We start from the raw sequence: 22,664 nt of genomic DNA on the forward strand, positions 1-22,664 counted from the left end.
CAAATGGAAACAGATGTTTAATATATAGATTTTGGCTACTGCTTATATTTTTAATTAGATTCATTTGGATAGCTTTATGCTTTTGTTCTTATCTTTTGATTGTAAGCCACCTTGCTTACACTGGTCTACAGGGTCCTGCAAGATTCCATCTTGTCCTCTATGCTCTTTAATATCTACATGAAACCGCTGGGTGAGGTCATCCAAAAGATTTGGGGTGGGTTATCACCAATGTGTGGATCACACTCAGCTCTATCTCATGCTTTCAGCTGATCCCAGGGAGGCTGCAGAAGCCCTGGTGATGCAAATTAGTCCTTGATGAAAACAACTGCTCACACATGCAATAGAAAATGTGTGTACCTCTGTAAGAAAGTGATGCCTGCAAATGTTTTTCTGCAAGAGAACCTACTGTCAACACCAATATAGTCTAAATTGAGATCCTTGTAAGGTCTGTATGGATTCCATCGTGGTTATCAACCAAACAGCTTAAAGCCAGATATCATGACTTGGTTTCAGTATTTTAAGCTGTTTTAAAAGAAAGACAAAACTGCCAAGATTAAGATTTATTATAGTGTTTTTATTAGTAAACTTTCATTGGAAAGTTCTGGGTGTGCTAACAGAGCAGGCACATGGGCTTCAGTGTTTGGCATATGACACTCAACAGAATTGCACTTTGTTGCTCTGGTTCTGTTACAATACTGTGAATTATTATCAGGGCAAGTCTCATAACCATCCTCTCTTGAAATAGTGTTCCCAAATTCCCACTCATTCTGACTAGCTTTTATGCCTGGAGCTGTTTGTGGTAAGTTCTGAATGCCCTCTGTTTCAGTTTTTTTGTTCTGCTTTGATGCAGAAGTCCCATTTTCATTCCCATTTACTTCAGTGACCATTACATCCCATTTGGCTCTGTGGTTATTACAGAGTCCTTTTTGATTATCCGACATACTTTTCTCCATTTCGCAACAAGGTTTCATTAGTGAACCAACACTTTTGCAGATAAAATGGGATGAACTTGCTTCCTTTGGAAGTTTTCTCAAATTCTCCTCTGTGTTTGAAAGACTTTTGGCTTGAAAATGTTGCACTGAATGCAGAAAAATGTTTCTGGGAAGTGAATTCTGGACTGGAGGTCTTTTTAATCTGCCTTGTAGACAGTTACAGTGGAGGACATGCTGGACAGTGTTCATATAAGTATCAGAGGAATGATGTAAAGCGTTTATGGGTATCAGAGAACTTTGGATTTGCATGTTTCCAGAAGAAGTAGCGCACTGGTAGCAGAAAGCTTCATTTAACTGTTGGCATGAACGTGGGCTCCATTTCATGCCCACATGCTTATAACTTTGTGAACAATTACACTGTTGATTTTGAGACAGCAGCTGGCAAGAGGTATTCTGTTCCCCAGAAGAAATCATGACTGACCCAGATTCACTTTTAGACCCTATGTTCAGTTCATTGTCGTATGTTGACTGGGGAAGGACATGTGAATCTGAAGGTCTACCACTGAAAAGCTCAGAGCAGATGTGTGTTTCTTCATAGGTTCTCTTCTCTGATGCAGTGCAATTGTTAGTATGCAGTGCCAGAGGCTCTAACTCATAATGCTCATGCTCCATATCTGTTTTCTCAGCTCTGGAATCCAAGTGGTATTTGTTAACAGGATGAGTTTGATCTCGTTCCTTGTCTCCTTTGTCTCCTGACAATGCCTGGGAAAAGGCACTACACTGCAGCTTTTTAGGCAGAGGAATCTGGCCAAAAGTACCTTGGGGCCCAAGGCAACGGCACATGCACTGGAAAAAGAAGGTTGCAAATGTCCAACTAATACACATTATAAGCATCATGAAAATGCCCAGCTGAGTGTATGCTAGAACTGTAGAAGGCATCATCATTGCTCCGGCTACAAAAGTTGTTAGTGCAGCCATAGCAATTGCTGAACCCATGCGGCTTAGAGAGAAGATCACTTTTCCTTCCCGGTCAGGATCAGGAGCTAAGCGGTAGGCAACTCCATAATGGACAGCAAAATCTACAGATAAGCCAACAGCAACAGATATGGTGACGGACTCTAATACATTCAGCTCCCATCCTAGAAGAACAAGCGACCCAACAGTGACAAATATGGTTCCTGCAATTGAAACTATTGCATAAAGGCTTATTATTATATTCCAAGTTGTAAGTAGCATAACGCTGAATGCAACAGTAACTGAAAGACCCATGGCAATCAAAGTACCATCAGAGAGACTGTCCTGGAGGTCATAGAACTCTAAATTACTCACAAACCAACCATTGCTTAGCCCTTCAGGAGCAGTACTCAGCTCATTTGAAATCCACGAATCCACCTCTCTGTAAAACTGATGCATCTTATCATAAGCTAAGGTAAAGAGGTAGGTACTTTGAAACTCTAGTACCACTGCTCTGATGGTGTCATTTATGTCAAAGCGAGGCCCCGGAGTTTTGCTGTCTAAATGGTACCCTGTGCTTCTTTCAAGCTCCATTATGGCCCTCTTCTCCAGTGGCTGCAGCATGGATAAAGAGCTGGCTCATCACAGTCCTGATTTTCCATCCACTGTTTAAACGTCTCAATGAAGCAGCTCGTGAAGTCTTGCTCTTCTGTTTGATAAAAAAAGGTTTGATTCCTTAGCTTTTGGCAAAACTTTAAAATCCAGAGCTGAGAATCTGGGCTCGCAATATTAAAGCTGCTGTCCAGTTTTAAATTTCCTTTACTTTTAGGATTTAAGGGGTCCCCGTTGTCCTCGGGAGAGACACCCCATACTATAGTGATAGGCATATGAAGCTCCTCCCCATGATGGACACGTTCAAACATGAAAAGCTTTTTGAATTCAGAATCATAACGCTCAAAAGGGTGAGAAGACCTGAACACTTGAAACTCTGAGAGCTCCAGTGATGGTAGCTTCATCTTTGGATTCACACACACAATATATGCTCCACCAATAGTTAAGGCTAAGAACCAGACCAACCAAACGTAGCGAAACTTGATAACAATGCATGGCAACACTTTTTCAAAAAATATTCTGGACACTTCTGAGCCAGCAAAAATAACCTTGTGGAATATTTGGCACAGCACTGTCCAGCAGCTTTTGTTGTTATATACCCTTGACTGAGGCTTTCTGAAACAACTAAATATATTGAGTAGGTACCGTTCGTGTAACACGACAACTGCAGGTAACCACGTTACCATTAGAACATAGTTCACCAATATGGCGGTGCCAGCATAAACACCAAAGCACCTGATTGCGGTAATATTATTCACATAATTGGCATAAAAGGCAGCAGCGGTGGTAAAACTGGTGACAAACATGGAAAGGGCAGCATGTTGCAAGGTTATGCTCACTGTCTCTGACGTTTCAGCATGAGACTTGTCAAATTTTGTGTAGCTCCAGACATCACACAAGACAAAAGCATCATCTGCTCCAATACCAACAAGAATAACCAGTGCAGTGAGATTCATGAAGGGGAAAAACTCAAAATTAAATACTACCCGATAAAGAAAGTAAGAAACAATCAAGGAGCTTATTATGGCAAACATGGTCATCAGTGTGATAAACATGGACTTGGTATATATGCACATGACTAAGAGAACAATCACAATGGCTATAGCAGGATACACGGTATCCATTAAAAGATAATCTTGGAATAAGCTGTGCTTTATTCCAAACTCTATCCCTGTGATGGTGGTTATTCCATCAGAGCAGTTCCAGTTCTCAAAGTTATCCAAATAGATATTCATCATGCTCTCCCCTTTTTCTGTAGGTGAAAAGAGCATGCTGTACTTTAAAGCTGGTAAGACATAATCCACAGTCTTTGGGCTTAGAAAATCTTTGTCTACTAGGTAGTGGAGGATCTGGTAAACAGCGTTGTACTTTGTACATTTACGAGGCACATTTGTACACTTGAGCTGGTCCTTTCTCCTGGCTGCCATATCCCAGCAATCTGGTCCCAGGGTCCCATTGTAATAGTATTTGGCACATGTACGGAGCAGCTTCAGAGTATGAGAAACATCTCGCTCTACAATTTTTTGACAGGATGATCTGTTGTTTAAAATGGCAATGTAATTGCCCAGAGTCCAGCTGGGACAGCAGGAAGCAGCAGTGGTCCTCTGACAGAGATCACCAAACTGAAAATGGGATCGTATCTGTACAAAGAGAGACAGACAAATCAAATTATAGTTCAAGGCAAAAGTGCAAAGCTAGGGAGAAACTGAAACATGGCTGCATTCAAACATCACGACAAACTAATGAAACTGGTTTGTCAGCACCTGACACCATCACAGCTTGCTTTTTTTCACATTTTTTTTTCACATCAGCTTGCTTGTTGTGTTCGCACGCTTCCCTTTGCTGCTCTAACCACCTCTCTCTTCATGTGCACACTGAACACGCGCAGATTCGATTAAGCTCCAATTTGCTGTGATGTTTGAATGCAGATGCCCTGGCAAGCTGGAATTTGTTTTCCCACCCAAGATGGTCTGCTAAACTGGCATATAATAAGGTTTAGAGTCCCAGATTACAGGGGGAGAAACTGTAGTTTACAAAAGTATTTGGACACTGTGGTAAATTGAAGGGTGATCAAATCTTGGAAGTGTGCAATCCACTGCTGTGGGCACTAAAAATACCTGAGTCCATGTGCCAAAATCAAAGTTTGAAGTGGTTATCAGGCTCAGCAGGTTTTTGCCACGACTTAAAAAAACACAACAGACTGATGACAGTCTGATTTATGTGGACCAAACTGTAATCAAAGTTTTCCTCTATTATGCAAAGCATCAGTTCATCTCTTCTAGAGCCGATCAAGAAAAGGGAACAGTTTAGCCATATATACACTAGGCGTGTCATTTTTGTGGCTCTTGAATTTCTCAACCAGTCTGAGAGATCCTGCTGATAGGATAGTATTAACACTACCAAGTAAATGCTTCTTCAGCCTAATTTTCTGGTCTGGTTGGAAATCATCTCCTTGTACCAGTTTAGCATTGCACTGAGAACAGTGTTAGAATACAGAGCCAGATCAGGCTAGGTGCTCTGGTTAGTGAAGCAAATGCCATATATTACATCCTGCAACAGCAGTAAGCATGTGGCAACCATTCCCTAACCATCTTTTACTAAATGGTCGGAGCATCCAGTCAAGAGCTGAATCCTCCTCCCATCCCCGATACTAGCTTACATACTGATGCCAAGCCCTCCAACCTAGGCAGGTAGAACACCTACACAGATCTAAATATCTTATGGGTGGATCAACACAACTCTGTTTGGAGAACCATTCTCCCCATTCATTGGGCCTGAAATGCCACAGAATTAAATCTTTTTAATGTACGTCTGCATAAAAAAGTCCAATCCTGAATACGCTTCGGGACATTTCCAATATTATCACAGGATTAGTCTAACTGAGTCAGTTACACAGATGCTTAAGCATTTGAAAGACAGGCAAATTTTGGCAGACATTCAAGCATTCTGCTTTTCATTCATACTGAAATTACTTGGGCTTATTCTGAACAATCTTCTGATAGCACAAAGCAGGACTTCCATGTGATTGTTATATAAAAAGGTAATATGGCCTTAATTTTTTTTTAAAAAAAACCTCAGACCAAGAATGACCTACCATTCCATGAAAACAGGATAATTCACATTTGATTGTTTCCAGATAAAAACATTCATACAGAAAAACTCAGGAAAAAATGAACCACCTAATAAATAAAAGGAAGCACTGGAATGTCATCTCTATTTTTCATGGCACATGTCCAAATTTATCCAAGGAGGATACAATTTGCAAGCCCTTTGGGTCAGTCAGAAAAGCTGGGAGGAAATGTTTATTGTCCACTGAGCTTACTCTAATTAAAAAAGGACTGAGTTTTACTTGCTGTCCTTCAAAACACTGCAGGCCATCTATGTTTGCTACGAAAGCAACCATCCCTACAGATAAAGATGAATTGGCTGCAAGAGCTTGCAAGGAAAACCTGAAATCACTTCTCAAAACGTGACAAGAAAACACTGTTTTAGAATTACTGCTATTCAAAAGTTTGGTTCTATTTTGGTGCTTGACCAAAATAGGTGCTTGACACAGAGGCCACTTGGGGCATACTGGGTCAAAATGTACTGTTGTGATAATACCATTAAGACATCTGTTTTGAGACATGGAACAACAACAAGTGTATATGTACAATCTCATAATTTTCCAATTTCTTACCCTCAAGGAACACTTTCCATGTTGATTCACCTGCCAACAAAACCTGTACATTGCAGAGTACTAAGGTGCAGTGGCTTGGATCCACTGTAGTACGTCTACTGACAGAAGGATTTCCACACACACAGCAAGATTGCGCCACACCCCAGATGCATCAGAATAGGGCCCCCCCAATGCTGCTCCTGGCGGTTCCCTGTTCCCTAAGAGCCGCTTTTCAGGGGGCACACTGGGCTACTGGGGGGGGGAGGCATGCTCCAAGAGTGGAAATCCTTCCATCTGCAGAAATGCTTCAGTGGGTCCAGGCTTTTGAGCCTCCCCATTGTCTTCCTATGTGAACTGTGTACCCATATGCTTTATAATCAACCTAATTCTTCCTTGTGGATGTACACTGCAGGTCAAGACTAGTAATGGCAGAAATCTTTGATTTCTTTATTGATGAGCCTCTGATAAATTTTCATGAAACCTCAGAGTTTAAAAGCTGCCAACCATACACACGCACACACACAAACACACAATACATACTTTTAAGCCTATATATTAGGAAGCATGCTAGGGGAGAATTTTCAGATTAGCTAAAATTTGAAAGCTTGTGGTTAATAAAAGTTAGTAATTTCTAAGATAGGGACCAGATTCTACAGTGACTTAGCATATGGCAATACTATTAAGATTATTAGGGTGCTGGGTGGAACAGTTAAATGATATAAGCTCAAACACAAGAAAACCAGATGGCTAAAGTTGATATAGCATGCCCAAGACAATTTATTTTTGAATGGTACACAGATGGCAATCCACCCTAGAATATTCTTTTTTCTACAGACATGTTGAAAATGTATAATAAGAGCTTCCATTAAAACCCAAAGGGCTGAGGAAAATATGCTAAATCATAAATTTCTTCTAAAGCTTAAATTTAAGCCCCAAAGCAGTTGGATTTGTTTCCACTAACTTAATAGTATTTGCTTCAATATGGACAGAAGTGGGACCTCTAAAAAAACACAAATTAAAGAAAGATATGGACAGCAGCCAACAAAGAAAGTTTTAAGATTAAAGGCCACAGAAGACATCAATTTCTCTTAGCAGTTCAAAGAGCCAGAGGTTTGCAGTTGGACAGAGATATTTTTTAAACTTAACATGCTTTCAGCATCATTACATATGCAGTCTGAAGAACCAAGTAGTTAAACACACAATTCTGTTAAACCAACTAGGTTTTCTCATTTCTCATTCAGATTACACTGTGACTGAGAACTATTATAGGGAGCTATCTATTTAAATATCTGGATAGTGTTTCTATATCACCAAATACACAGTCAGGACAGAGGAGCTGTGTAGGCTCTCTGTTAACCTCTTTATCTCAAGTGGGGAGAGGGAGGGTCAGGCAGTATCAGAAAAGGAAGGGTGATGGATTTGCCTTCACCCTGTTCCCCCATGTCCCTAGAATTGGGGAGTAGAGCTGAGACTGGGTCGATCCCTTCTTAGGAGCTTTCTATCCCCTGTCAAAGACAGGATAGCAAATTGTGCATGCATCTGGAACTACTGAAATTCCTTGGGAGACATTCACGGTCAATCTCACCCAGGTATCTCTCTGGTTGCCAAGGCAACTAGCTCATTTGGTTATGTGCTAACCAGAGTAAGGCTGCTGAGGCCCACAGGCAATTTTTTTCCTTGCTCCCTTGCTCATGTGACCCAGACCACTCTAAACATCATGTACAAATCAATCACAGGACTTTATGGCCTTCAGCATGACCAGCGCACCTGGGATATTGTGGCTCTGACTGGAAGCTACATCACCACCTACCTTGGGGCTCTGACTCCTGGCAGTGGAGTCCAAAGAAGTTCAGCTTCTCTTTGGGATTGGGAATGTTCTGTGGGTATTAAAAGCCTATTGAATGTATCTATTCTCAGCTCTAAAGCTTGAGGGCTTCAATTTATTTTTATTTTACATCAAATAAAGTGAACAAATGCTGGAAAACGGCTTATAGTAAATTGTATTTTAAAAGTATTTTACTACAGCCAATTTTAAAATATATTTTTGTTTTGTGAACTTTTGATAAGTCTGCTTATCTTGAATTAAGGTTTTCAGATGCCAACAGAAAGTGATAATCAGAAACTAACATCAAAAGCTAAAATGTTTATTGAGAAGCAACGGAAAGCATCCATTTGAAATTGTAGCTTTCAACAATTTCTGTCCAAAAGCCCCTCCACTAAACTGAAAACTTCTCCATTCCTATTTTCTCAACCTGTATATTATCTTGAATTGGAGGGGGGGGGGGACAGTAGTCCTATATGCCTCATGATCTAGCTTGCTTCGATCTAGCCCCACCTACATTACAGCCTAAACTGCCTGCCATATACCTCTGAGATTACCAACATCTGTGGCTCCAGCAAATGACAAAGCATACAAATCACTGTGCTTTCAGAGAGTGATAAGCTTACATATCATCACAGATATACAATGCAAACATATGTTCTTTACTTCAGCACAAAACTTGCATCAGTTAAGATTCATTAGTTAAAACCAGACTATATTCTCAGCTATATGAAATGTTAACTTCTAACACATGCAAGAGAACCTTACGACGCCCCAGAGGCTGCATGTTACTTTTAATATTTTGGGTCCTCCTTAGTGGAGTTTTTTTCTTAAAAAAAGGCTTGAACTATTCTTGTGATGGAAAACATTCTCTCCTGATCAGAGAAGTCAGGAGCAAAGTGTCTTCTTTCATTCCCTTTGTGTTTTGAAGAGGAAAAAGCTTTGCTCTCTCAGCACCATGATCTGGATTGAATTATTTTTGGGGTACTTACACAGTTACAGTATAGATGTTTGTATGGTGTCCTAATTGCCAACTGATTACGGTTTAGGAGTCACAAGCAAAAGCAATTGCCCAAGAATTGCAGATCACATAATGCTGAAAAACTGATTTAAAGGGAATTTAAAAATGGACAATGATGCACTTTCTAGACTAGTTTCAGAAAAAACACACAGATAAGTTAGGTAACAGCCCCCCCCCCTTCAGTACAGGAAATGTTGGAGAAAAGAAACAGATGGCATTGTTAGGCTTGAGAATGGTTCACAGAGAAATGCTGAGACACATCCTTATCGCTGAAAATGCAAAGTCAATTCTGCCTTCCTTAATGTCTGCCTGCCAATAAGCCATTTACTGCCTGTAAAGATAAAAGCTGAAAGTTTGAAATACATATTTTTCCTATCAAGATAAATATAGTCACTTACCCTCAAATTATCTACATTGCACATTGATTTTATGGCGGGTAAATTCCACAGATTCTCACCATCTGTTGATGTAAATACCACTCGTGAATAGCGATCACCTGAAAATAATTGAGATTATATATGTGTGTGTGAATGAAGCCAATATTACAGAATTTTATACTATTTCATCAAGATGACTGAAAATATCAGAGCCTGTTTTCAATACGGAATTATAGCCAATGGCCTTAATATAACCAAACTAAAAAGGCCTTTAAAACATCTTTTGTACCTTATGAATGTGCAGAAACTTGTTGCCAACAATAGCCACTCATTTTATTATGCAGAATGCAGTGTCAAGAGTATTTTAGAATATTAAAAAACACACTTGCAGCATCACTATAACATAGGCCAGACATTGCATGGAATTCTAACTCAGAGTCAAACCTCCTGCTATTGGGAGACTCGTGTGTGTGTGTGTGTGTGTGTGTGTGTGTGTGTGTGTGTGGGTGTGTGTGTGTAAAGGGTCCTCAAGTCAGAGCCTACTTATGGCAACCCCAGCATCTGGCTTTCAAGGCGAGTGAGAAGCAGAGGTGGTTTGCTGTTACCTTTCTCTGCTAAACTACCAAGATCTGATGAGAGTGGGCTATGCCACCTTCCATCCAGAGACTCAGAGGAGATAGATAATATTCTACCAGCAATGATTATGCTCTGGTGCTGGTTGTAAACAAGGTATATATTCTGTAAGTCCTCTTTCAAAAGCCTGGAGAACTTCTTCCTGCTCCAGAGGCAGCTCCCTCCATTGTGAGGAGAGGAGTAATGGAAGAAGGAACATGCAGCTACCCAGCATTCAGCCTTGTGATCCACAGGCCCACTCCTGCCTTCCAAGCCTGACCCCAGTGTTCACTTTAGGCTTATGCAATCTGGAAGATGGAAGTACTCAGTCACTGGTTTACTTCAAGCAGTGAGAAGCCTAACCCCAACCACACTCTAACTTGATGAAGCAAGTAAGGAAGGGCTAATATTAGAGCACCAGGAATAATTTCACACAGAGGTATTATGCTGCAGATTTTTTTTCCTCACTTGTGAAAAAAACCATGTAAATGTTGAACGTCACAACTACAGTAACAATTAACATAATGAGTTATTTGGTTTAAAAATATAATGGCCAACAAGCCTCTATTCTTCGAAATCAAAAGCAATGACTTCCAGAAAATGGGGAAGTAGGGAGAAATTAGATAAACATTAATTAGTGCAAATTTCTGACACCTTCAAACAAGCATGTACACAGAAATAGGGTTGCTTTGCTACTCAGGGCATTGTTTGCTGCAGCTCCTTAATTCTCACCAACTCACTTGGAATGTCACAGAAAAAGCTGTCCTTGTGGAAATTCCAGTCCGCTTCCCTTCTCTCCCTTTCATAGTGATCATCTGACCATCTTTCCTCTCGATGACTAGGGAGAACATTTACTGTTAATGTGTTGAAGCCAAAGCAACCATGCATTTTAATAGCTTCGTTTTAGTTTCAATAATAAACTCATGAAGGGAAAACAGGTATCATAAAAAATTAGAACCCAAATATTTATAAAGTACCTGGATCAAAAAGAAACCAATGATTTTCAAGATTGCCTTCTATCATTAAAAATGAACTAAACTATACATAAAAACAGACAATATATGGGGGTAGTCCCATTATGCATTTTCAAGTTTTATACCTGGATAAAGTAAGATTCCTTAAGAAAATGAGAATTCACATGACTCCCTTGGCTTACATTGCCAAAAAATGTTTATATCATAGTAAATTTTTATTAACACTGAACAGTGTTTTTAATTAAGAGAAAACCAGATGCCAAATGTGAAAAGCTATTTTTGTTGTATATTAGGACAAGTTTATAAAGTTTACATTTAGCATATCAGATACCTGAGATGAACTAAATTGAACTAAATAATCACTGCAAGACAATGGCTGGAAAGGAAATTATTGAAAATCCCTACCTTTTAGCTTGTTCATCTGCATATTTAAAAGGGTAATTTGCTAATGTTGCTTTGTAACCTGTGTTTTTCACCATATTATTCCATGTGACTAGCCTCTGCCCTATTGCAGTCCCTCTTGGTTCAAAACCCTAAGACAGAACATTATAGAACTCGTTTAGCATATGTTATACTTAGCATATGTTATACTTATCAGGAGGAAGACAAATTCAACCAACAAGTTTCATTAGAAAGCACATGTTCTACAGAAAACAGTTCATAATTGCTTAATATTATGACAGCTGAACTACAACATGTCATTGCCACCAAAACAACAGCCTTGTCCAGTGCTAGTAGTAGGAGTAAAAAGGAAACCATGTTTTAAATGTAGCACAATCACCTTAACTGCTGTGTAAACTATTTGCTCATCAGTTTGAGTTAGGTATTCCCACCTGAAAATTGCTACAGTGACCACTGATTAGTAAGAACAGAGTCAAGAGAAATCTTGTTGAAAACACTGTGGAACATGACCTACAATTAATAATGCTGGTATGATTCTGCTCCATCAGGGGATGATTTTATCCACTGAAACAGAAGTGGAGTGGCTTCCCACCTACTCTGAGCGTTGCCCCTGCCCCATGTCAAATTCCTTTTCCCCTGTCACATGTAGCACAATGTAGTGTTCTGATGTTTTTACATTCTTCATTGATGTGAAAAGGGGGGGCGGGGGGGAGGAAAATGCACAGCATAACAAAGGACAAGAATTGAGCATCTTATTCTCCATTATGGACAGAAAGAACTCTATATGGGTCTGCTGTTTTTAGCAGCAGCCCAGTCCCCTTTCCACCCTAAAAGTTCAATACAAGCAGAATAGTCTGTGGAGATGACAAGGAAGACTGAGATCACTGTACACAGGATCATCCACAGCTTTGATGAGGGACAGTAATTTATCTGATCTTTTAATGGAAGTTATATATACCTTGGCTCAGAAGTAAGATCTGTGTAGGAGCAGAAGCAGCCAACAATGCTGCTGAAAAAGTGTTTCAGAAGGAACTACTGCAGGGCACAGCAATGCTTCATAACATATAATGTAAAGACATGCTTTCTGGGCCTACTTCACTTGGTAGAGATGATTATCTGCATCTTCAATTGTGTTATATGCCTTGCACAGGGTGATCTTTATAGGATTGGTGGATGGGTGTTGCCTTTAAACTGGAGATTAGTCAGGATGACCGTGCAAACCTTCCCAAATTAATTCCCAAATATACTTTCTTCTACCTCTTCATCACAATCAAGCAAACCATGCAAAGATTATAAAGTCTTTGGTTAACATGTTTTACTAGCTTTCTGTTTTATAATAAAGTATTCATTGAATCAAGGAAAGGCAGCATGCATCTCTAAGGATTTGCCTGCATTTTCACACTCACATGGCTGAGAAGATAGATCCAGGCAGGCAGCCCTGTTGGTCTGAAGCAGTAGAACAAATTTTGAGTCCAGTGGGGCACCTTTAAGACCAACAAAGGTTTATTCAAAATATGAACTTTCGTGTGCACGCACACTTCCTCTGAGGAGGAATCTTGAATAAACCTTTTTTGGTCTTAAAGGTGCCACTGGACTCAAAATTTGTTCTATGGCTTAGAAGAGTACTTTGAATATATGATAGCACTTGTGTTCAGAAAGAAAAACCTCGTATTTACTGTATTTTCAGGTAAACAACTTAAGTGCTTCTCACATCACAGATATCTGATTGTTGACATTAGCAGTCTGTCAGTGTAATGGACTGGTGGATGCAGGTTTTTACCATACTCCCCTCATAAGAACATCAGAAGAGCCCTACTGGATTAGACCAGTGCTCTACTTAATCCAGAATCCTCTTTCACGCATGGCCAACCAGTTCCCCTGGAAGGCCAACATGCAGGGCACATAGGCCAAGGCCTTCCCTGATGTTGCCTCCCAGCACTGGTATTCAGAGGTTTGCTGCCTTTGCACCATGAATAAATGTAATTCAATTTTAAAGCCAAATACATTTGTGGCCGTTACTACATTCACTGGCAGAAAGTTCCACAGTTTAAAAACTTGTTAAGTAAAAGTATTTCCTTTTGTCTGTTCCGAATCTATTGCCCATCAACTCTACTGGGTGCCCCTGAATTCTATTATTGTGGGAGAGGGAGGGAAAAAACTCTCTATGGTCCTTTCTGCACTTGGATCCCATCCCTGTTTTAACAGAGTTCAACTTGCATCACAATACCTTGCATTTATCCCTGGTTGTAACAGCATCCGTTTATCCCAGGACAAGTGTGGGGTGAAACCAGGGTGACCTCAATGTAATGAGGAAACAAAAAATACCCCGAGATAATTACAGGGGTGAATTCGAGTGTAGTGCAGAATAATTCGGGGACAGGGTTGAGCCAGGATTTAAGGTCTAGTGTGGAAAGGACCTATGCATATTTTTATAAACCCCTTCATCTCCTCTCCCCATAACTGAGAAATCCCAGACTCTTTAGCCCCTTCTTCATACTGCAAAGGTGCTCCAATCCTTTCACTGTTTTGCTTGCTCATTTGCTCACTTCTGCATCCTTTCCAGTTCTTTGGATTTCCAGCTCTGCCATATAGCAACAGAAATACGCACAGTATTCCGAATGAGGCTGCTTCCCTGAGTAGTTCCTTCAGACTTTGGTGTATGAATCCCAGGGTTGTGGGATGCATGTGGAGAAACAGCTGCACAGATCATGGAACTACAGTTAAAGGGGAAAGGGAGTGAAATTGCACCTTTGCTGATGGAAGAGGAAGGAATGATCCTCAGAATCCTCAGACTCTTATGATCCAAGAAAAGTTTATTCTGGAGGTCACACAACCCACGGAACAAAAAGCTACTACAGAGGCTGCAGTGAGAAGGAAGAACTAAGTGAAATATCCTTCCTCTTTCTTGTGCCAGTCCCATGATCTCTGCTATCAGCATTTTAGAGGATAAGAAGTGGCTACTGGGGGAAAGCAAACACAGGTAAGATCTGTGTCTGCCAATGAATTGCATTGGCTGTTGTCAGGATGCAACACAACGTAGTTCTAAGCAGCCTTCACTTAAGCATCATTTTAAAGAAAGCAGACCTGGTTCCTTCAGTTTTTCTGACTCAAGGGCTTTGCATTCTAAGCCTCATAGCATTGCTGCTGTATTCTGTAGTCTCTCTGGACTGACTGAGCAAAAAACCCTAAAGATAAGGGGAAGACAATATTCTAGCTATGCCGGGGGGTGGGGGAACCTGAAGATTACAACAGTTACAGATTGTATTTTAGATACTGCACTTTTAAATGAACTGAACTGCTCAGCCTTAGAAGACAGGACTTCCATTTTTTAATTGAAAGTTAGCACTTCAGAACATTGATGGTGTTGTACTCTAATGCTATACCCATATCACTACAGTACAACAAATCAATAACTTCACCGTTACTGGAATTAGAAGTGAAAATTATTTTCAGAGGTGTTGCTAGAAGAAGGCCTTTTCAATTTTTGTTATTACTGAAAAGATTCAGCAGCCATTCAGATATCCTTGAAAGAACATCTGGACTTAACTACAAACCATAACTGTTTGGATTTTCAGTCCAGAGCTGGGCACTTCTGTATCTGAAAGCTATGTAGTATATTCACTGACAACTCCTTAAAACTCTGCTCATCATTGCTGTAAAATGACAGCACAGAATAACAATGTTTACTTACCAATAATGGATCAGAGAAGTCTGGAAGGTCAGGTACTAATATTCCGACTAACGCACACACCACAATTAGCACAGTACACATGCCTAAAACCACCACAGGCCAATCGGCTATCAGGGCTGCATAGCTGAAACAAATGAAAAATAGCAATGACAAGAGAAGGGTGTCCAAGAGAGAAAAGAACGAATTGGGTCACTTCAGCATTCTCTCTAAGTGCATAAAACTGTTTAAATGGCATTAATTTAGAATTTGCACACATCTAGTACAAGACTTCAATCACTGCTCATTTGTTATTGTGACGACCCCTTATACGGGGAGGTCTGGTTTCCCTTTAAAAGTGTTCTTTATGTTTTGTTCTACTAGGGTATATCCGGCTGCCACCAGGAAATTTAAGGCTTTCCAAACCTTTATACTTTCTTTTGCTATTACTGGGTAGGTAGGTCGAGTTTAAGGCTTATGGGGAACTATGTGGTACTGAGGAAGTATTTCTTTCAAAGCTGGTATACTTAAATAAAAGAGGATTTATTGAAATAATTCATAAATAAGAGGGTATAACAATGTAACTCGTAATGTGAATATTTTGAACAATTGCTTGATGTCTCACACAAGATCTGCTCCCTTACTGACAGGGATTTTTCAGGTAACTTTGTAACACTTTAACTCTAGGTCATGCACGTTTCTTGTTTCACTCCAGTCTGTCACTCAGACTTTAATATAACTTTTGTTCTCTTAAACTTAACTTTACTGTTTCCTATACATTCAACTTTTCTGCTTTCTCTCTCCCTTTTTGGTGAACAACTGCAGCTGTTCTTTTTTTTCCCTGCCACTACACAGAACTGCTTGTCACTTTCCTTCATACACAGAACTTAACTCTTATATCACACACAAGACTGCTTCTCTCACAGACCTCAGAACAAACTATTATCAACTGTCTTTATCAACTGTCAAACCTGTAACTGTCACTCCTGACAGACAGACATATTCATCCACTCAGAATCACTTCCAAAACCCCTCCCCCTCTCTGTCAACCACCAATCATACCACGCTTGCTTCTCTCAAGCACTCTAGTCTATTTACCATGCAACCAAACTTTTAAAGAGACACACAGAGAGAAACAATGAATAGTTACAGTTATCCTTTTAGAAAAACAGACCTTAGACTTTAACCAGTTTTCCCCATGCAATTTTCTTCAAAGTATTGTCCTAAAGGATTTCTTTGGCTCACAGGTAATTGCTGTATTTTCCCCAAACTATCCTGACGCTTACAGATTAGAAAAACAATGACATAATAAATAAAAATGTTGTACTAACTAGATTAAGTACACAACATACTTTTCTTCCTCAGGTCTGGTCAGGATGCTTCCAAATTCAATACCATCAATAAATTCCAAGTGGCTAGACTCAAGCCCTACTGTGAAGGTCTTGGAGACTTTGATGTGATTACATTACAAAACATGAAAATGACATTTGGGGCTCAAACTTTGATGACCACAATCCATTAATCTGCATTGGTTAGGCCTCAGAAAACTACACGTCTCATTTTGGACACTGCAACTTAAGGACAAAACCAACCAACTGCAAAAAACTGATTAAGATACAGAATGTAAGACTTGATGACAAGATGGAGGTATTGATCATATTTGTCAAGAGACTGGTTTGCCTAGAAGTCTCTTGTCTATTCAGAAATACTGATTCAAGCTGAGGCCTGGTAAAAATCATGGAAGCTTCTCTCTCTGAGAACCTGAGGTCAAAGAGTTAGATAAGGAAGATGGAAGACTGGCAGAGGTACTGGTCAGATCATTAGGCCTTGCAGTTTTCAAGGCCAAAGAATCCGGGAGACAGTCTGGCCAACACATTTCATCTTGTTAGTATGAGGACCCAAGGATGGGAGAAGGTGCTTGCTTCACTAGGCCCGATATAGCTGCAGATAGGGTTGCCAAGTCCAACTTACCTTGCCGGCGGGGGACTCTGGGGTGGCTCCCGGTGCGTGCGTGCACAAAGCGCGTGCCGCATGCACATCACGCTGGGGGCGGGGCCATGACCATACAAGGGAAAACCATAGAGTTTTCCCTTGTATGGCCGTGGCCCTGCCCCCAGCATGCCCGGCGTCATAACGTCACTTCCCTGTGACATGTATGCTGGGGCGGGGTTCCCCCCGGGGCTCGATTCCCCGGCATCGGGGAACGGGCCTCTGGGGCGGGGGGATTTCCGCCCCCCGGGGGGACTTGGCAGCCCTAGCTGCAGAGTATATAGTTCCATTATTGTAACTCAGCTGACTGATGGGGTTACCTTGTTAGCGACACAGCAACACACAATCAGTTTTCATGTGATTGGTCAACTAGAATCATGCCAGCTTGGGTTGTTGGGCATAAAGGTCTTTACCTTTAATTCTATTTTTTCCCTTTGTCTGAATTACACGTTTTCGGGACACCTCTTAATTCTAGGTGAGCCATGCTGGCTGGAGCCCTGTTTTGGACTTTGAATCTTGAAACTTTATTAGATAACATCTGGATCTATAGAACCAATGTTTGTAAATGTACTTAGGCTAGATATTTAACTTTATTACTTTATCCTCACTGCTCACATATTGTATATTCATGCACATTCTTTCAATACACCTCATTAATTATACTTTGTAGTATTCTTGGGTTTGGGGGCTTCAATCTGAATCCCATAATTTAGCCATTTTTGGGATATAAGCTTTCAAGAGTCAAACCTTCCTTTGTCAGATACAAGTCAGAATGGAGATCCTATGTCCCTATTCAGCCTGGGGGAGGGGTCTATTGTTTTAATTTTGTGAATGAAAAGTTCAGCAATCTCGCATTGTAATCTTCAGCCATGGCACCATAATATCCCAACATTTTCATGGCTGACCTGGAGCAGCACTTCCTTAGCTTCCATCAGTTAACACCCGTGTTGTCCCTGAGATGACATTTTTATCATTAGGACACATGGGGAAAGAAGCACTACAGAAATTTCACCAGGCCTTCAGCAACTCCGACTCCACCATCAAGCCACACAATAAGTACATTTTCTAGACACCGTTGTACAAATACATAAGCACAAAAACCACCTTATACTAGAAACCTACTGGTTGCCAAACCTATCTATACACCTCGAGTCAACATGCTAAGCACACCAAACAAGCCACCTTATGCAGCCAAGCTCTATGCTACAGCCGCATCTGTTCTGATCCCTCTGACAGAGATTCTCGTCTGCAGGACCTACAACAGACAGTTTTGGAATTACAGTACCCACCTGATGTAGTAAGGAAACACACCAACAAAGCCAGGATGAAACCAAAGGATAACCTGCTACATGATAAGCCCAAACGAAACAACAGAATGCCCTTAGTGGCTCCATGGAAGAGCCTCTGCTTAGCATGCAGAAGGTCCCCAGTTCAATCCCCAGCATCTTAAGTTAAAAGGACCAGGCAGTAGGTGATGTAAAAGACCTCGACATGAGACCCCGGAAGAGCCACTGCCAGTCTGAGTAGACAATACTGACCTTGATGGACCAATGGTCTGATTTAATATAAAGCAGCTTCATGATAACTTTTTCTCCTTCTCCCAAAATACTAGAAGTCGAGGGCATCCAATGAAGCTGATGGGCAGTAGGTTCAGGACAGACAACAGAAAGTACTACTTTACACAGAGAGTGATTAAAATGTGGAATTCGCTGCCAGAGGATGTAGCGACTGCCACAGGAACAAACAGCTTTAAAAGAGGATTAAATAGATTCATGGAGGATAAGTCTATCAATGGCTGCTAGCCATGGTGACTGAGGGGAACCTCCACATTCAGAAGCACTAAACCTCTGAGCGCCAGAGCCAGGAGGCAACATTAGGGGAAGGCCTTGGCCTCTGTGCACTGTTGTTGGCTCTCCAGAGGAACTGGTTGGCCACTATGTGAGACAGGATGCTGGACTAGATGGACTATTGGTCTGATTCAGCAGAGCTCTTCTTATGTTCTTTTGCATCCTGGGTCCCTTCTTTGCAACAACCTTCTCATCTTCTAACTGAGATATAAGGACCCATGGATCTCCATTTTGACTTGTACCTGACAAAGGGAGCTTTGATTCTCAAAAACTTATTACCCCCCCCCCCAAAAAAAAATCATGTTACTTTCTAAGGTGCTACTGGATTTGAATCTAGCTGTTCTTGAATTCAGCAGACTGGGGGAGGCAAAGAGAGCTGAGGTGCACCAACCGGCATAGCAGTTTCTATAAATACTTGTGAACTAAGAATATGAGCATATCTAGTCCTGCTCTTGCAAGCAACGCCTTGTTATTTTTGTAAATAAACTGAGAGCAATTACTTAAATGTTATAAACAGAGGTAATGAATCTTCATTAGTAAAAGCCTATGAAGAAACCTCATCAGTTATTAACGGATCCAGGTGAGCAGCTGTGTTGGCCTGAAGCAGTAGAACAAAGTTTGAGTCCAGTGGCACCTTTAAGGCCAACAAAGTTTTATTTAAGGTATGAGCTTCCGTGTGCACACACACTTCCTCAGATACACTGAAATGGAAGTTAACAGTCCATACGTATAGGCAGACGGTGAACAGCAAATTAGGTGTTTTACTGAAGGTGTTTTATTACAAAGGAACTTCAGGAACAGACTGAAAAGGGAAACTGCTGAATTACAAGTTATTACAACATTCAGAACAACCCCCCCCCTGGAATTAACAAGGATATTGGTTTCTTATCTCACTACATATGCTAAACTCATTCAGTCCTTACATATGTATTCTCACCAAGAAGGGCTATACATCCTCTTTGTTTTAGTGTATTTCATAATTGGAACAGTAGATTGGAAAAGTGATTGTAATGTAATGCAATGAATATTGGAATGTATTTCTCGGATCTGGTGACAGAGCAGACAACACTGCTCAACTATTCACCCCACCTCAAAGAAAAATATACTGTTAGCTACCTCCATGCTTGAGAGGAGATGAATGGAGCATAACAACAGGATCTCAGTTATTTACTCTTAGCATTCCACAATTTAAAAAGGACACATCTACACATTAGTCTCCTATTTTGACATATTTATTTGCTCCACTGTGTTTCCCCCCATAATTAAATCTAAACAAATGCTGACCATATAAGCTTAGCTAGTTATTCCTGTTTGGCCTTTGCATTTGTTAAAACATCTTCATTATGTTGTATGCTAATTTGCTGTTCACCGTCTGCCTATATGTATGGACTGTTAACTTCCATTTCAATATATCTGAGGAAGTGTGTGTACATGAAAGCTCATACCTTGAATAAAACTCTGTTGGTCTTAAAGGTGCCACTGGACTCAAACTTTGTTCTTCAGTTATTAACAGAGTAATAAAAAAGGCATCTTACAGAGATAATTCTCAGAGCTATGCAAAATTTCCAATGAAAAAGTTGAAGAGTTCAAAGAATCTTCCTTCTTGGGCTATTCTTGGCTTTTATAAACAGCAGTTTTATAATAAACTACTAAAACACTTGTAAAGAGATTTGGAGACAATCCGTGAATGAGCTTGAACTATACTTCAGTCTGCATGTATGGCAATGATTATTTTTGTCTATATGAATTCTTATGTGCTCAACAGATCTCGTCACATTTATCAGGTTGAATTTATTTGCAAATATTATTTGGTTTATTGAAAAACTAATTAGGCAAAGAGCAAACAGTTCAGGTATGCTGGATGTACCTCTCTATTTCTATCATATACTGAATGCTCAAATGACCAAATTAGCAAACACAAACATATTGCTGCTGGCACCAAAAAATTGCTCTAACAAACGTATTAATTCTGATTTTTCTGCACTTGGTCTTGCAACTCAATTTTTGTTAATTAAGGAAGACGATGTTACGCCGTGCACTGTGGAATCTACACAAAGTGGGCAAAGTTACAAATGGGTTTTTTCCTGCCTGCTCTTTTTTGTGATCTCCATCCACTTTAAAATCTAAGAAGCATCAAAGACAAAGATAGCTGGAAGAAGTTTATTACATCAAATATAACAGTGTTTTGTATTTTATCTCATTTGTTTTACATGAACTTCATTTTTTAAACAATGGCCCACACATCATTTTTTAAACAATGGCCCACACTGGGTGATCACTGGGTGATCATATAGCCAAAACATTTAAGATGGCTTGACCTACTGTTGCATAAGACCACCCTTATCTTCAGCCTCACAAAATAACAGCACATACTTTTAGGGCCCCAAAGCTTTTCATTATCCTTAAATACTGAGACAGAGCATCATATTTCAAACTATGACCTCAGTTTTCAAGCAAATTGTAATCAGCACCTTGAACACTTAGAATAAAGTTTTTAAAAGTTCAAAAATTTCCAAGTGGATCATAAATATTTGCCTATGTGGGGTCTCACAGTGTTTTGCTATGGCTGCTTTGTCCTCCACTACTTCTGCATCCACCTGCCCAAAACACCAAACAAACATTCTCTATGGACAAAACATTTTCTGCCCAAAGGGAGGGAAAATCAAACAAGGTGACGTTCAATTAAGCATTAGCTTTCAACATCCAGATTTCCCCCCCTTTTATCCTTTTGGCCCAATATTTCCTGAAGATTTCCTGAAATTACCTCAGCAGGTAATTTCATTTCAAGTTCCTAGTCTCAGAACTGTGCTGAGTACAGCTCTCACTGGAATTTGATATGAAATTGGGAAAATATAACACAGAAAAAGGATCCTGGTTGTGAAGAGCAAAGGAAAATGGAATGCCGCCAACTGTACGGGTAGTTTCAGTTAGCCTTTATTGGCATAAAACAATACCTTAAAAGATGAATACTATAAAGGAGAAATATACATATAAAACCAAGCATTTTGCAGACTACATAATATTGCATGTTACATAAAACAATTTGTTACAAAGTGTTGCTCATTTTGGTAGTTTTTCCTGTCGTAGCTTTATAGCTGATTGTAAAAACATGGCTACTTTCACTGATATTTCAGGAGCGGAATCATTCAGAAGACGGTGCACTTTTAAAGCGTCAGGAAGATCCGTCATGATGGCTAAAACGGGTTTAAATATCTAAAACGTATATCTACATAAAATTGACAATGCAAACAGATATATGAAACTGTCTCAATACATCCAGAGTTACAATGGCAAAGTCTAGCCATATATACTATATTATTATATCTCCCATGCAAGATTGCTGATGGTATTACATTGAATCTTGGTAGAGAAAAGGCTCTGCGCTGTTGTGGTGCTTGTATATCAGATAGGTATGGGGCCATTCGGCCAAACATGACAGGAATCTCAAAGTTCAGAGGGGAGCAAGATTTGTTGGCTAAGCTGTATAGCCTTTGTGTTTCAATGTCAAGGACTCTGTGTTTAATCATCTGAAAAGAGCCCATAAAAGGGAGCATAAGCAGTGAGTCCAATGGGATGCCCATGGCAGTTATTTTGTTCTCAATGTGTGGTAGCCAGTTAGACATGTTTGAGTCTGTGAGCATTTGTTGTGTAAGGCTCCCTTGGTCTACACCTACTCAGCAAGTCATTTGGCTGTACACTGCCACTAAGGAGATGCCAAACTGCTGACAATATTACTAATTTTAAATTGCCAGCCAATTCTCAAGGTGATCACAAGGGAAGCTCAACTCAACAGATAA

General features: G+C 40.2%; 1 protein-coding gene across 1 annotated transcript in view; it reads right to left on the reverse strand.

Moving 5' to 3' along the window:
• Positions 1-563: 563 nt before the first annotated feature.
• Positions 564-22,664, reverse strand: part of DISP1 (dispatched RND transporter family member 1) — a 39,324-nt gene continuing 17,223 nt past the window's right edge. Inside the window, 6 exon segments of the mRNA XM_015424585.1 lie at positions 564-2,494; positions 2,497-4,138; positions 9,398-9,495; positions 10,729-10,826; positions 11,368-11,495; positions 15,056-15,179. Coding sequence (XP_015280071.1) covers positions 564-2,494; positions 2,497-4,138; positions 9,398-9,495; positions 10,729-10,826; positions 11,368-11,495; positions 15,056-15,179 — 4,021 coding nt within the window.

Source organism: Gekko japonicus, unplaced genomic scaffold (genome assembly GCF_001447785.1).
Source record: "Gekko japonicus isolate JY-2015 unplaced genomic scaffold, Gekko_japonicus_V1.1 scaffold404, whole genome shotgun sequence".
NCBI lineage: Eukaryota > Metazoa > Chordata > Lepidosauria > Squamata > Gekkonidae > Gekko > Gekko japonicus.